This window comes from Telopea speciosissima, chromosome 5 (assembly GCF_018873765.1).
Source record: "Telopea speciosissima isolate NSW1024214 ecotype Mountain lineage chromosome 5, Tspe_v1, whole genome shotgun sequence".
NCBI classification, from domain to species: Eukaryota; Viridiplantae; Streptophyta; class Magnoliopsida; order Proteales; family Proteaceae; genus Telopea; species Telopea speciosissima.
This window is the reverse complement of record NC_057920.1, coordinates 18,264,256-18,280,101: the sequence shown is the minus strand read 5'-3', so window position 1 is coordinate 18,280,101 and position 15,846 is coordinate 18,264,256. Positions and strand designations below refer to the sequence as shown.

The window sequence follows — 15,846 nt, the reverse complement described above, 5'->3', positions numbered from 1 at the left end:
TTGGATACGTAGCTCTCATTGTGGTGGTTGGGCTGGTTTGGCTTTGTTTAAGTCCAAATTTCACTATGTTTCTTTAAGCTATGGTGTTTCAAGGAGCGTGTTGGCATAAGAGTTCAGAGGCATCTTGCAGGATTTGTTTCACGCCATGGCAAAAGGATTCAAAGAGATAGAGGTGTGGATTGATGACAACTCTCTTTGCTCATGGTCGATGCAGGGAATCATAAAGGTTGGCTGTGGGAATGTTTTGGTATTTTGTTGAAGGGTTGGGGATCGCTGACAAAATGTGTGGTCCCTGCATCAACGCGGAGCCATGAGAGCATGCATGGGGGCATCATTAGGGGTTGGATTTACGCATTTCATGAGCGGCAAGGCTGTCATTTTATCGTCATTTGTGTCTGAGCGCAGGCACCATGCAGCCTAGTAAGGATCTTTTTTCGTTTGTTAAGTATTTCAGATTGTATGTCTAAACTATATTGCTTTTATTTAGGGTAAATTACATGACACCCCCTGTAAATTCCCCCATACTCAACACACCCTCTTAGTTTAAAATACACTTCTGCATCCCCTAATTAGAAGACTATAATACAAGTTAGTCAACACCGTTAATTTTATGCGGTTAAGTGGAGAAGTCAGCAAGTTAATTTTATTTAAATGCCCAAACTACCCTTGTCCAAGGATAAACTTACTATTTTGCCCTTTAGTGATGATGTAAGCAAGTTAACTTTGTTTAAATGCCTAAACTACCCTCAAATAAGGTATACTTACTTACCCTTTATCAAAAAACACCAAAATCAAGTGTGATGAAGGAATGAAGCATTTCATCTTCTCAAGCACCGGCGCCGAAGTCAGTATCTTCTCCTCCATCTCTGACCAAGTTGCATCTTCAATCTCCATTTGACCTAGAGTTGTTGCATCAATCTCCGACCAACTTGCTGCTTTAATCTCCCCAACTTCTTCATTCAATCTCCAAATTGTTCTTCCTGAAATTTCAGACACCAATTCTTAAGACCTAAGGCTCTTAGAAACACCCAATAGCATACCCGTGAACCAAGTAGAGTGTTGATAATAATTGGTTGCAATATATTTGGCGGTGACTCAAAAACCAGATCTGAGTATGGTTTCGATTCTCACAGTGGGAGAAGCATTAAAGGCCAAGGTTCTAGGGTTTGAATCACCCAAGGGTAGGCTGCCTCTGACCAAATTCTAGGGCCAAACGATTAGGAATAATGGTTCAGCAAAGTTTTCTATTAAATTTGATAGTACTGTCCAGAACATAGCATCAATGTCATACACACAAAGGAAGAGGAATGGTAAGAGAAGAAAAAGAAGAAATATAAGAATTTGAAAAGAGATCAAACTTGGAAGAAAAGGAATAAGACTGGCTCGATCAAGAAGAAGAACGAGAATAGAGCCAGAGAGCACCCAGTTACACACGCTGGTAAGCATAAACCAACTTCTTCATTCAATTCCCCAGAAAATCCATATCCCAATCACCAGTAATGGTGGGTGGTAGTGGTGGCTGCGGCAATGGTGGTGGTGATGTAGGGTATAATTGGAAATATTAAAAGTGGTATCCTAAATATAATTTACAAACTTTGGGTATCTAAAGTTCATTTTCCACAATCGTGGGGTACTTCAATTGTCATTGTTTATTTTATTTTGGTCGAGTTTAAAATTGTCTTTTTTAGGATTGTTTTAAGTTAACACCGTCACTCTAGAGGGGGACGAAAGTGTATTTTAAACTAAGAGGGGGTGAGTTGAGTATGGGGAAAGTTACATGGGGTGTCATGAAATTTACCCTTCTATTTATTGTAAGAATTTATAATGATAGTTTGGCCTGATTCTCCGTGACTTAAAGGAGTTTTGTAATTCTCCATTCGTGTGTTCACCTCAACCTCTGAATCAGACTGGCACCTCTCTGTTTCCTGTGAGTTTTAAAAAAAATTTGTGTTGGACGAGTACTTGGATTGCACCTAAAAAACTTCCATGCTAGTGATCTCTATGATCTAAATATTATTTCTGAGTATTACATCAATCACTGCATATTTCCTATGGCTTTGCAAGAACCTGTTCTACTTTCAGAAAGTTCAACCAAACCCATACTATATTTAACTCTCATTGGCCATTGGGTAAAGGACTTGTCTCTCTATCCCACTAAACAAGAACCCAACACCTATTCTGAACCTCAACCCCACCACCATTGGATTTCTATACCATGGCACAGCCTACGGATTGGCTCATTATTATTTTCGGATGGGAGCTTCGATCACTTTACCGAGGAAGGTGGTTGGGTAGCTGTAAGTTTTTCTTATCGGCAAATCGTTTCTGTCCATATGAATTTTGGTCATACAGTTTCAGCCCAAGAAACTGAGGCTTGAGGAATCAAACAAGGAGTTGCTGGTGCACTATCAATGGAAAGACAATGAGTAAAGATTTGGATGGGATCCATAGAAATGGTCAATTGGATTCAACATCTGGAATCAAATCCATGGTCATGGGAGTTTTACTCACTTCTATTTGACATCTAGATTAATTGAAGCAACTTCCCCTCTTTTTGCATAAAGAAAATGGACAGGCATTTTATCTATATTGCCCATAAACTATACGGCTAGGCATAATCAAAAGCATGGGGATGTAATATACAACAATTGGGATCCTCTACTTCCGCCTGCCCAGTACTGCCGTGTGTGCCCCAGACACAGCAGGGCAGTGAAAAAACCGCCTTACCCTGCCCGAGCGGGGGTAAGACGGTCTTTACCGCCTTGCTGTGTAGGGCGCATGACAGTATCGGGCAGGCAGAAGTAGAGGATCCGGATCCAACAGACAATGTTGTTAACCTTTACTATTCTTAGTTTTAGATGAATTTTCATTTCTTGCAAAAAAAAAAAATGGGAAAAAGATCTCTACTTGGTGGTGTTTCCTATACCCTCTCACAGGGCACTGTGAGATGTCGCCTCTACCCCCTGGGTAGATACCTTGGCGTGCTCACCCATTGGCCCAGACGCTTGTGTAGAGACCATGCGACCAAATAGAGATCTATATATCTATAGCTAGTGGGAGTGCTAATTTGGCTAGGATAAATAAGACATACCAACTCTCCCTTTTATTGGGGGGAGAGAAATTAGGGCAGAATAACCCCATCTCTTTCCCTTCATGCGCTGTTTGTTGCAAATCAACCTCATATCCAAATAAGTTGCAACTCCCAAGGAGTAACTCAGTTGAACGATCTAAGGTTGAGCTCGTTAATGGAATCTCTGATCTAAGTTTTCGTTCTTCGGCGGAACCAGGAATCCATTTGAGTTGGGTTGATGATCTGTAATCGTATTTTTAGGGAATCTTCAAGTCTGATGTGAGACATTTGCTCTAGTTTCTCAGATCTACTTCTTTCTTAGCCATTGAAATAAAAAAATAGATTGAAATCAGTAAAGTAGTTCATCTCCATCATTTTTCTTCCTATGTTTTAGGGTTTTTTCATCGTTGTGCGTGTAATCCATACTTCTCTCTTTCTCTGCTCCTTTCGCCATGATCCTTGAAACCGCCATTGGCAATGATGTTGATGACGCCGACGATGATAATGATAACGATGAACCTGCCTGGAAAAGCATCCCTCCTTTCCTGGATCATCATCACCCTTTGTGTCCCGCCCCGCTTCTGCCCAGCTCCACTGCCCTTTGTGCCCGCCCCCATTCTGCCTTGCTCCACCGCCCTCTGTGTCCGCACCCCTTTTATCCTGCTCCACGCCCTCCGTGCCCGCTATGGTACTCCACCGTCCTCTGCGTCCATCCCCATTTCCGCCCTGCTCCCACTGTGGCTGTCACCACCAAAACTTTCTGCCATATCCATTTTGCCCTATCCCCTACCCCTCCCCTAAAGCTCCCCGTTCTGCCCTATCCATTTTGCACTCTCGCCCTGTGGGCTTCAGCTCTGTGGTTGGTTACGGTTTTTAGCCATCGTCGGCAAAAAATTGCATTTTCTGTGCTTCAATTTTGTGTGGGCTCTCTGTGGAAATGCCGAGGGGCTCCCAAACAATGGAGGTATTTCTTTTTTTCTTTGTTTGTGTGTTTGCAAGTGCTGCCAACTCAGGTGCTGGTGGCACCAAGGTTATTGTCGACTCCGAAACTCAAGTCATCTAGCAGATCTTTGAAGATCTGTTCAAAAGTAGGTTGTGGCAGCAATTTTGGTGGTCTTCTTGTTGTCGTTCGATGCTCCACTCATCGATCCAACAGACCTTTGCCGATTGGGCAAGTCTGTTTGTGTAAGTATTGTGGTCCTCGGGACGAGGGTTCCTCAGCCGTATGGCGACAAAGATTGGCTTTGATGAATAACCGCGTATCGTTCTGATATATCATCGTGGGGATTGAGATCATGTTTTATAAAGAAATGGAGTCGCCACCTAGGGTTAGGGCCTAGGACCCAATAGGTGTAGCCCCATTCGGAGTTAGCGAAAAGGGCTACATGATTCCATATGGTTTGGTCAGAGATTCAGGGTAAGTAGCCAAGTTACAAGGGTGGGAAGGTGTTAGGCACCCACCTCGCCTGGATAAATCGGTCTTTCTATTAAATGCTGGTTTTCGAATATTCTCCCTTAATAATATATCCTATACTAACATGTAAGGTTAAGTTATGATGCATTAATCATGACAAAGAAAGAAAAATCATTTACTATGTACACTAAAACAAGTTACTTTAATTGTCTACATTATGCCAAAAATAATAAGAAGAAAAGATACAGATACCTGCCAAGAAATACATGAAATAAACGAAAGCGCACAGAGTACGAAATATGTGATGTCCCACGGCTCAGGTGGAGACGGACGATCGGTTTGTCTCTCTCTTGTTGGACAGAGTAAGGACTATATGAGATGGGTTTCGCTACTCAAACTTAGGGCAGAGTAACTGCTATTTAAGGGATTCTTGTTATCTGTATACAGACAGAATAACGACTGTGAAGGGGGGTTTTCGTTATCAGTACACTGACGGGATAACAATACCCAAGAGCAGAATCGCTCTATGCTTGGATGGGTAACCGAAGGATCTACCCACGTCGAAGAACTTCACTCACTCACATACTCATGAGAAAAAGACGGAGGAAAAGAGGGTGAAAATGGGGCAAAACAAGCCCTGGAGGGTCTCCTTACCTGAGAAAAGCTTGAGAAATGAGGGAGGGGGAACTTCCTATTTATAGGGAGGGGGGACCCTCACCCTTGGCCGGATAAGCCCTCCACGGCGTCGTGGGGTACTTTTTCACGGTGCCGTGGGTGACGTCTGCAGGCTGATGTCACACCCCTTCATGACGCCGTAGAAATCAAGTACACGTCCCCACGGTGCCGTGGGAAGGAGCTCATGGAGCCGTGGGGGCGCAGTACCACTTTTCTTTGTTTTTTGGGTTTTTGTCTCCCTTCTGACTCTTCAAAAAAAAGGTGAGCAGTACCTCCTTCAGCGTTTAGTAAAAGGGTCTGATAAGCCATTTCAGGGATGTTTAAGGTGATTTGGTTCAGATGTAGGGACAAGAGTCCTTCTTGAGAGAGATACCGATGTCTGTCAGTGTCCTGTTGTCATCATCGCCGGGGGGTGACAAAATTCAGTGTCTATAGTTTGAAAGTAGGCTGTGGTACCGTATCGACATGTGTGGGCAGTTTGACATTGGACTTTGCATCACGTATGGGGCCCCCTCTATTGACACATATGTGCATGCGCTTAATTTTCTGTTTTATGTATCTTGAATCTTGATTTCCTTTGCTTGTCGTTGGGCGCGCATGAATGAATAGCCTTCTTTCTACCCAAAAAATAAAAAAATAAAAAAGATATACTAATAGGTAGGGTCGAACGTTAACTTGCTATTATTCACTGAAGGGAAAAGGGTGGGCACATCATAAAAGTATACAAAATATATCATCCTCTCTCCTTCCTTTTTGAAAAAGACCCCCCTTGTCTTCCTGGATTAAGCTCTGTGGCATATCCAAAAACCTCTCCCTTCCGTTAATTTTATTTTCTTTCTTATTAAAAATAATCGATATAGCCACTTTTCAATCTTTCAATACAAAGAAAAACACCACCTGGTCACGCAGCACATGCCGCCTTGCACCTTGACAAGGGGCACACAAAATGACCGTCGTACTCCTGGAACCCCAGAAATAATCAGGGGTGCGACGTTCATTTTGCATGTTCCTGTGTCAGAGCGCAGGAGCAGCATGTGACTGGGTGGGTAAGGGTGTCAATCGGTTCGGTTTTGGTTAATTGGTTCGGTTTCGGTTCGGTTTCATGAAGTGATAGTGTGATCCAAATCCGAACCAAGAACCGACTCGGTTCTAGAATTGGATCCAAATCCGAATTTGTTCGGTTTGGTTAGGTTTTGGTTTCAATTCGGTTATAGAATACAGTTCCAATTTGGGTCTTGATATGGTTTTAATTCGGTTATGGGCAAAAGAAAGGAATGGAGAAGGTTGTAATAGAGAAAAATATATTCATAATTAAATAACAAAAATTTATTGCAGGTGACATGTGACAGGAATCTCTCCCTCAACAATGGTGAGTAAGGCAAAGATCTTGCTGGTGTACACTCCGAGGAATATAAAGTCTGGTTAAGCTTTCTCTACCCAGAAGGGTATATCTTTGAGCGGAATTGTCGTGGGTTTTCTTGAATCTAGTATTCAGGGAATTGAGGTACAGTACATGCGACACTTTTTTCATGAACATTATATGCTGGATCCTAATGTTTTGTGATTCTCTGTTGTATGTGTTAGTCTGTAAGTTTGTAGTTTACAGACTGCAAATCGAATTGAGAGTTGGAGCTTGTGACTTGGGAGTTGGGAGAGGCATGAAGAGTCGTAGATAATAGAGATAGTAAAAGGTTGGAACTTGGAACTTTTGAAGATAAAAGTCTCGATAAAGGAATGAAGGAATAAACTAATAAAGCATTAAAGCCTAAAACTAAAGGTCAACTTTCAAAAAAAATTTAGGGATTTAGCCATTTAAGTCCGGTCATTCGGTTCGGTTTTGGCTAGAACCAGCGGTTCTTGCATCGAAACCATATCCGAACTGAACTGAATAAAAAACTTATTTGATCGATCCAAATCTAAACCAAATTAATTCGATCCAATTCAATTCAATTAATTCGACTCGGTTTCAGATTCGCTATTCGGTTCGGGTTACATTTTGACCCCCTTACGGGTGGGTTCTTTCTCCCTTATTATTATTTTTTTTTTGCAAGTTTTGATAGATGCACAGAGATTAAAGAAGCAAGAGTTTGGTGAAGGTGAAAGATGACCCTTTGATCTAATCAGATGGTTCGAATGAGGCATGGCATAGAACCCAAATAACCCTCATCATCAATGTTGTGGGCCCTGTAAAGAAACCTCAGATTTGGAATCTCTAATTGGATATTATTTTAGTTATTTTCATCCGTATCATTGTTTCTATCGGATCTGAATTCTGACCATTTCCACCACCACAACATACCAAATTATCTTCAACAAAAACAATTTTCTCATTTGTAATAATCAGAGAAGACGGCGGCGCTGACTATCTCCACCCTCGACTCCACTTTTTTCTCCCGTTTTTCTCATCTCTCCGAATTAAAATATGGAAAAGTTGTTAAAAGGAGTAAGCAGTGATGAAATTATGGGAATCAGAAAGCGAAATTTGAAAGCTACAGTACAGCTGACAATCTGACATAGGTGACAATTTTAACTAATTTTATAGAGCTTTCTCAGTTCTCTCAGTCTCTATCCATCACCAACACACTCCCTCCCTTCCCCATCTTCTTCGCAGCTACTGTTCAGCCCCACCTGCTCTCCACTACTACCTCCCCTTCTCACCCTCTTTCTCCAAATCCTTATCTTTAATTCACCACTGCAGATCTCCTTTTAGCCACTCAGCTCTTCTCTTCTCATCATCTGTTGTCATAGAACGCTTTGAGAGACGGATCTGCATAATGGGTAAGTTTTGAAACCTTCAATTCCAATCTCATTCTTGTCTCATCATTGTTCTTTTGTTTTACTGTATATCTGATATGATACCCACCATTGTTTGATTGAGTTCAGCTTCTCGGAATGCTTATGAGAGCATATTGAAGACGCTTGAGAAACCAGGTGGTGGTCAATTCGGGAAATATTACAGCTTGCCTGATCTTAATGACCCAAGGATCGGTCAGTGATTCTTAGACTTTGTCCATTTCTTTACATTGTTTATCAGATTCGATGAATTACAAGTGGGTAAATGAAGTTTTTTGAGGTTTTCAATTTTTTTGGTTGCAGAGAAGCTTCCTTACTCTATTAGAATCCTTCTCGAGTCGGCGATTCGTAACTGTGATGATTTCCAAGTTACGACCAAGGATGTCGAGAAGATTGTTGATTGGCAGAATACTTCTCCCAAACAGGTCGAGATTCCCTTCAAGCCTGCTCGTGTGCTTCTTCAGGTAACATTTCTTATGGGGATTTATTGTTTATGGGTTTGCAGGATGAGTTCTTTCTTTCCCATTTCGCATATGTTGCTTAGGTTAATATCCACCAATTATCTGGTTCTGTGGTGTCAGGATTTTACCGGCGTTCCGGCTGTTGTTGATCTTGCATGCATGCGTGATGCTATGAACAATCTTGGTAGCGATTCGGACAAGATTAACCCATTGGTGAGCCACATTTCTCATGTTCTTCTCACGGATATTAGTAGCATTTATAGTGGTATCTTCTCTGTTTTGGATCATCTGAAGATGTATCTGCTTCTACGTGAAAATGTGTATGTAGACAAACATATATTCATATACAGTTGACTCGTCAGTCGACATCTAAGACAAAAATTTCATGTGTCCAGGTTCCAGTCGATCTTGTCATTGATCACTCAGTACAGGTTGATGTTGCAAGATCAGAAAATGCAGTGCAAGCAAATATGAAACTTGAGTTCCAGCGCAACAATGAGAGATTTGGTTTTCTTAAGTGGGGATCCAATGCATTCCAGAACATGCTTGTTGTTCCTCCCGGATCTGGGATCGTTCACCAGGTGTGTACTGGATTTGTAGTTCTGGTTTTTTGAATTATTATTATTATCATTATTGCCTGGTTTTTAAGCTTTGTCATATTGTATAGTGCCAACATGTTCTGTTTGTCCAGATAAGATGAATTCTGTTGTTATGTTCTCCAGGTGAACCTTGAATACCTTGGACGTGTTGTCTTTAACAAGGATGGTATCCTTTACCCTGATAGTGTAGTGGGTACTGATTCCCACACAACTATGATTGATGGGTTAGGTGTTGCTGGCTGGGGAGTTGGTGGGATAGAGGCAGAAGCTGCCATGCTTGGCCAGGTAAATTGTTTTCACTTCTGTGATACCTTTGGGAGGTCTGGAAGCATACTCTCAATTATATTCTGACCTCCTAAAACCTAAGTTATGCTGGTCAATTTTCTGTTCTGATTAAAGAAATTTGGGGAACTGATTGGAGTTTCCTAGAGGATGTCATATTTATTATCTCATTCATTATCTTCCCGTAAATTATTTCCGATTGAGTACTGGATCTTTCTTCACCTGAATTGGAACAAATCTGTTCAAAAAAAGAATATGAATCAGCAAGATTGAGATTTGAAAGTTCAGAGTTTTTGTGTTGTTCTCCTTGCAGCCAATGAGCATGGTTCTTCCCGGTGTGGTTGGGTTTAAATTGACAGGAAAATTGAACAGTGGTGTGACTGCTACTGATTTGGTTTTGACAGTGACCCAAATGCTCCGGAAGCATGGGGTTGTGGGCAAGTTTGTGGAGTTCTACGGTAAATTTTCCCATTACAGGTCTTGCTATTCATTATCACCCATTTTTCGTATTTTTTGTTTATTTCCAATGAATTTGACATGGTATCTTATCTCTCCGTGCAGGGGAAGGCATGAGTGAATTATCGTTGGCTGATCGTGCCACTATTGCAAACATGTCTCCTGAGTATGGGGCAACCATGGGTTTCTTCCCTGTAGATCATGTCACGCTGCAGTATTTGAGACTCACTGGCAGAAGTGATGACACTGTGAGTATTTATATGGTGATAGTACTTAAACAGACACTCTATCAATTAATGATTTTATCCATAGTCAGTAATGCTTAACCAATCTGCAGGTTTCTATGATAGAATCCTATCTGCGTGCTAATAAAATGTTTGTTGACTACAACCAGGTAGACTATACACCCCTCTATGCAGTTTCCCTTCTGCTTTTTTGTTACTGCACATGATTTTAGCTATGGATTTATCTGAAAACTGTGTTTGTCTAAATGCAGCCCCAGATTGAGAGAGTCTACTCCTCTTATCTGGAATTGAATCTTGAGGAGGTAGAACCATGTGTATCAGGGCCAAAGAGGTAAAAAGTGATCTGATTTTAACAATTCATATCTCATCCTTCTTTCCCACCCCAGATGTACAAGCTTATTTCAGTCTCTTGATCCACTTCTCCTTTGGCTAGGGGCTAATTCTGACAATAATATGCATGGCAGGCCTCATGATCGAGTTCCCTTGAAAGAAATGAAGGTGGATTGGCATGCTTGCTTAGACAACAAAGTTGGATTTAAGGTAAGATAAGTTTAGGTATCAATGTTGTAAAAAAGTAAAAGATGATTTTGGTTGATGTGTAATAAAAAACCATCTACAGGACAATCTTCTTCCACTTAGTGGCCAACTTTATCGGATAGGTGACAGTATTCCATTAAATTTAGTAGATATATTTCTGTAAGGTGTTCAAGGATAAGCTAACAGAAATTCAACCCAAGGAATGCATAATTAGTTATATAGAAGAAGAAAAAAAAGATTTTCTGCCATTTCTTCTTCTTTTTTTTTTTTTTTTGTTGAGGAGGTGGGGGGGGGGGGGGCGGGGTGAGTCGTTTTCACTGGCTTAAGAATTCAAAGTCTAAGAATGAATAAAATCTTCTGGATAGCAACAACCTATAAGGTGTGTGTGGTTATGGTGATTGATGAGTGGGACACACAAATAATGAAAGGTGGTTAGCTTATCTTACAGGGGCAGGGAAAAGAAAAGGAAAAGGATAATTTTGGCTTCATTTCCTGTCTTCTTGTTATATTTCTGAACTTGTTTCAAACAAGTGGGTTTAAGTTCGTTGTACCAAAATTGTTTCCTTGTACAAGTCTATAATTTCTATCTCCAGCATACTGTAGAGATAAATTTTAATTCACCTGGCAGTGTATTTATCCAGATGTCTGTCATTTTAAAAAAGGATATTTAAAATTGCTAGTTGTTTTCTAGGTTATTATATACTAGAAGCTTCAGTAATGACAAAGTATAAATAGATATCTCAATGGTAAATGTCATATTTTATTTTGCTATGTAGTTATATTTCTTTTTATAGTGAGTTATGTGTATCTGAAACAGCATGGTTTCTGAAAAAGCATGCTTAGATGAAGATTTAGTGTAAATATTACTTGCTTATTCGTATACCTTGTCACAGGGTTTTGCCATACCCAAGGAATCTCAGAACAAAGTTGTTGAGTTTTCATTTCATGGGACACCGGCTCAAATTAAACATGGTGATGTTGTTATAGCAGCTATCACCAGTTGCACAAATACATCAAATCCTAGTGTAATGCTTGGAGCTGCATTGGTTGCAAAGAAAGCCTGTGACTTGGGACTAGAGGTCAGAATATTTTCTTTCAATTTTGTTTTTGCATTAACCTTTGTTTTCAATTCTTTTGTGTCGCCTTTAGCACACATAGACAATAATAATGAACCTCCCCCCCCCCCCCCCCCAAAGCTTTCCAAGTTGGTAAGGTGAAGAATGGCTAAAGGAAAATAAAAATACAGAACAAGGAAGTATGATCAACAAAAGCAAGCAAACAGTAAATTACATGGTCAAATTATTATCAGTAATTATGTCTTATGAAATCTCAGAAAAAGTAGCAACTGGAAGCATTTGAACATGAAGGATAGAGGACTGATGAAAGATGAGACAGAACTCTCTTAGTTACTGTTCCTACTCTTTTGCCCGTAGAAATTCTGAGTTTCTTTCCTTCCTGTGTCCTAATTGTCCAGGAGATGGCAGAAGGACGAAGATTTACTCACTGCATAGGGTCACTACTCATTACTCCTACACCTCCTTGCTATTCCATCACAAGGGTTCACTTCAGATTCAGCCAATGAGACAGTGACTGATCCCCCTCTTTTTCAAGACACCTAGCCATTTTCCCGTCAATGCCCTGTTTGTTATTTTGAGAGGCTTTAGCACAGTTGTACAAGCTCTTTTCCTGGGTTTGTAAATATTCGGCCAATCAACCTAGTGATAGTTCTAGATCCTTTTTTTTTTTTTTTTTGGTTCTGAAGGACTTCCTTCTCAAAGAATTCAATAGAATCTGTGCGAAAGACAGCTTCTTGAAGTCGGCCCGTAATGCCTCCCTTCATTTGCTTGCCTCCTTCCAGCCCAGAATGTGACTATTATGGCTGTATTTGCTTTGTCGTCATTGTCAAGACCACTCCCAATCATTTTCTTGTCCTTTTTAGGTTGTTCCACTTTATTTTGGGCTCAGTGCTCTGGTAATGAAGATGTTTCCAATCCTCAGTGCTCTGGTAATGAAGATGTTTCCAATCCTATCTTACTTTCTTGATCCATATCCATTAGCCTGTCTTCTTTTTATATTTGTCACCTTTGGAGATTTTCTGGACTCATTCTTCAGTCTTTACACATTGTTCAAGTTGTATAGGGACTTTTAGAGTTGCATGAACTCATCAATGCTAAAGCTGTTTCTTCATTCAGAGGATCTGGTGCTTCTGGAATTATGGAATAGTATTTATTTGTGTTACTCGAACACTTCTTATGAGCTGAACCCGATTTTGACCCTCCATGTAAGCCAATAAGAATGCAGGAAATAGAATCTTCACCACATCCCAGTTGTATTCCTTGCCATGTCCAGATAACAGTGTCACTTTTCCATCTGCATTAAACTGTTACATTTTAAAACTACATATTCTAGTTCTTAATTGGACTAAACTTTGGGGGTACAAGTTGAGGCTATTTGACTGATTATTTTACCAAAACCAGTCTCAAGTTGAGTTTTTCAAGCTCTCCTTGCTCTTTCTACGAATGATCTTCTGTACTTATAATTTTAATGTTTTGACATCAGGTGAAGCCATGGATCAAGACTAGTCTAGCACCAGGTTCTGGAGTTGTTACTAAATATTTACTACAGAGGTACTTCTGTGGTGGAGCCTAACGCAATTTTGGAGATTTTTGTTTTGGTGAGGTAATCCTAACATGGGCATTGTTTTGCAGTGGCTTGCAGAAGTATTTGAATCAGCTTGGCTTTCACATTGTTGGGTATGGGTGCACTACATGCATTGGGAACTCTGGAGATTTAAATGAAATGGTGGCATCAGCAATAACTGAAAATGGTGACTTCTTGTTGCTGTATTCTCTTTACATGTTTTTATTTCTTCTTTTTGTGTACATTGCCCTGAAATTTCTTGTTACGTTTTCAGACATAGTGGCTGCAGCTGTGTTATCTGGAAATAGGAATTTTGAGGGTCGTGTGCATCCTTTAACAAGGGCAAATTATCTTGCTTCCCCTCCCCTTGTAGTTGCCTATGCACTTGCTGGCACGGTATGTGATCTTACTTTTTACCCTTTTTTTTCCCTTTTCAGCTCCACCTAACTTGGGGTTCTTTTAGTATTGTGAGGTATTTGCTCACATGGGGTGTGTCCTCTAGGTTGACATAGATTTTGAGACGGAACCCATAGGGACAGGGAAAGACGGAAAGAAGATATTTTTCAGGGATATTTGGCCATCCAGCGAAGAAGTAGCACATGTATGTAATTCCCAACATGCTTTGATTTGACTTTTAAGCAGTTTAGGAATAAAGATTGGATCACATTTACATCTTGTTCCTTTTATTTTCTTCAGGTAGTGCAAGCTAGTGTATTGCCTGACATGTTTCGAGCAACATACGAAGCAATCACCAAAGGAAATCCGATGTGGAATCAGTTATCTGTCCCTACCACTACTCTGTACACTTGGGACCAATCATCAACTTATATTCATGAGCCTCCTTATTTTAAGGGCATGACTATGGCCCCTCCTGGACCACATGGAGTTAAGGAGGCCTACTGCTTGCTTAATTTTGGGGACAGTATCACAACTGATCATATCTCACCTGCTGGTAGCATCCACAAAGATAGTCCTGCTGCCAAGTACCTCATGGAACGTGGGGTTGATAGAAGGGATTTCAACTCTTATGGAAGTCGTCGTGGTAATGATGAGGTGATGGCAAGGGGTACTTTTGCTAATATTCGCATTGTAAACAAGCTTTTGAAGGGAGAAGTTGGGCCAAAGACAATTCACATTCCCACAGGGGAGAAACTATCTGTATTTGATGCTGCCATGGTAATAATCTTAAAACTTCTCTGCCAATGAATGATTTTGAGTGACATGATACATATTCCTCCGTTGCCAGCTAAACAGCATGCTTGATAACTATTATGGAAAGTGCTACTGTGGTGACATAGGGTTGGAACTAAACATTTGAGAGGGTCCACCTGAGTGTGTCAGGTAGTAGATCTGTTCTCCATTTATGGAACCTGCTTCTTGGACTGCATGGTAGATTTTTCAGCTGTCTAAAGGCAGTGATACATTGGACATTTGGCTATTTTATTGGTAGTTCATGACAAATAGGATCTTCTTCTTTTTTAACTATAAACATGATATTTATAGACTGCAAGTATCAACAATGACATCTGTCGTGCTTTTATCCCCCACCCCAACCCCACAAACAGCGGTACAAGAGCGCAGGACATGATACCATTATATTGGCTGGGGCTGAGTATGGAAGTGGGAGTTCTCGAGACTGGGCTGCCAAAGGTCCAATGCTCCTGGTACGCCCTTTTAATGCTGCATCTTCATTCGATATAGCTGTTATCCCTTCTCTCACTGGATAATCTTTGAAGTTTGTTGACCTCAGGGTGTGAAAGCAGTGATTGCCAAGAGCTTTGAGCGGATTCACCGTAGTAACCTGGTGGGTATGGGTATTATTCCACTGTGTTTCAAGCCTGGAGAAGATGCTGACACTCTCAGTTTGACCGGCAATGAACGCTTCAGCATCGACCTTCCAAGCAGTGTGAGTGAGATACGGCCTGGCCAAGATGCCACAGTTGTGACAGACAACGGCAAAGCATTTACTTGCACCATCCGATTTGATACAGAGGTATCTGCTGTCTTAACTCTCATTTTCCTTTGATCTGGCTGAGAATAGGATTATTCTCTTTGATCATATCTTTTTAATAGCCAGTCTCTACTATTTGGGATAATCTCTCCATTCTTGATGCAGGTTGAACTGGCCTACTTTGATCATGGAGGCATTCTACCTTATGTTATTAGGAACTTGATTAATGCAAAGCATTAGATCAACTGCAATTTTCTTTTCTTTTGGTCTTATAGTTAGCAGATTTTGATTGTGTATAAGAGTACATCGTTCTCGAACAAGGTTCATAGAGGAACTAAGGATGTGGTGGTAAATACTCTTCCAAGCCTTGTAATAATTTTTTTAGGGTTTTAGTTATGGGAACAACTTCTTTTAATTGCCCACTTGTCTTATTTAATGCAGTATTTAATGGAGGGATAAAAAAGGATCTTCAAAAACTTTATAGTCATGTAATGCAATGAGATCAATAATACTGCATTAAATAAGGGGGAATATTATTGATCTCATTGGGGCAATACTGATGTACAATATTTAGAAGCTCCTCCAAGGGTAAAACAGAGAAGCCAACTGAATGTTGATAGGAACTTGAACACTTGAAGGCCCTAAGATCAAAGTCAAGGATTCATCCATACTAATGTTATGGCCAAAGATTTCATACACGTCCGTGCAAGCATGCACGGTTGT

At 40.6% G+C, this 15,846-nt stretch overlaps 1 protein-coding gene across 1 annotated transcript; it reads left to right on the top strand.

The window, feature by feature from the left end:
• Positions 1 to 7,893: 7,893 nt before the first annotated feature.
• Positions 7,894 to 15,378, top strand: LOC122661448 (aconitate hydratase 1). The gene is made up of 20 exons (XM_043856832.1): positions 7,894 to 7,937; positions 8,043 to 8,147; positions 8,256 to 8,416; positions 8,534 to 8,626; positions 8,809 to 8,994; positions 9,136 to 9,297; positions 9,608 to 9,752; positions 9,856 to 9,998; positions 10,088 to 10,144; positions 10,247 to 10,326; positions 10,460 to 10,535; positions 11,426 to 11,611; positions 13,092 to 13,159; positions 13,241 to 13,359; positions 13,447 to 13,568; positions 13,675 to 13,773; positions 13,869 to 14,348; positions 14,738 to 14,836; positions 14,923 to 15,165; positions 15,289 to 15,378. Exons 1-20 carry the CDS (start codon positions 7,934 to 7,936, stop codon positions 15,361 to 15,363), a joined length of 2,703 nt encoding a protein of 900 aa, XP_043712767.1. The 5' UTR covers positions 7,894 to 7,933; the 3' UTR covers positions 15,364 to 15,378.
• The last annotated feature ends 468 nt before the right edge of the window (positions 15,379 to 15,846 follow it).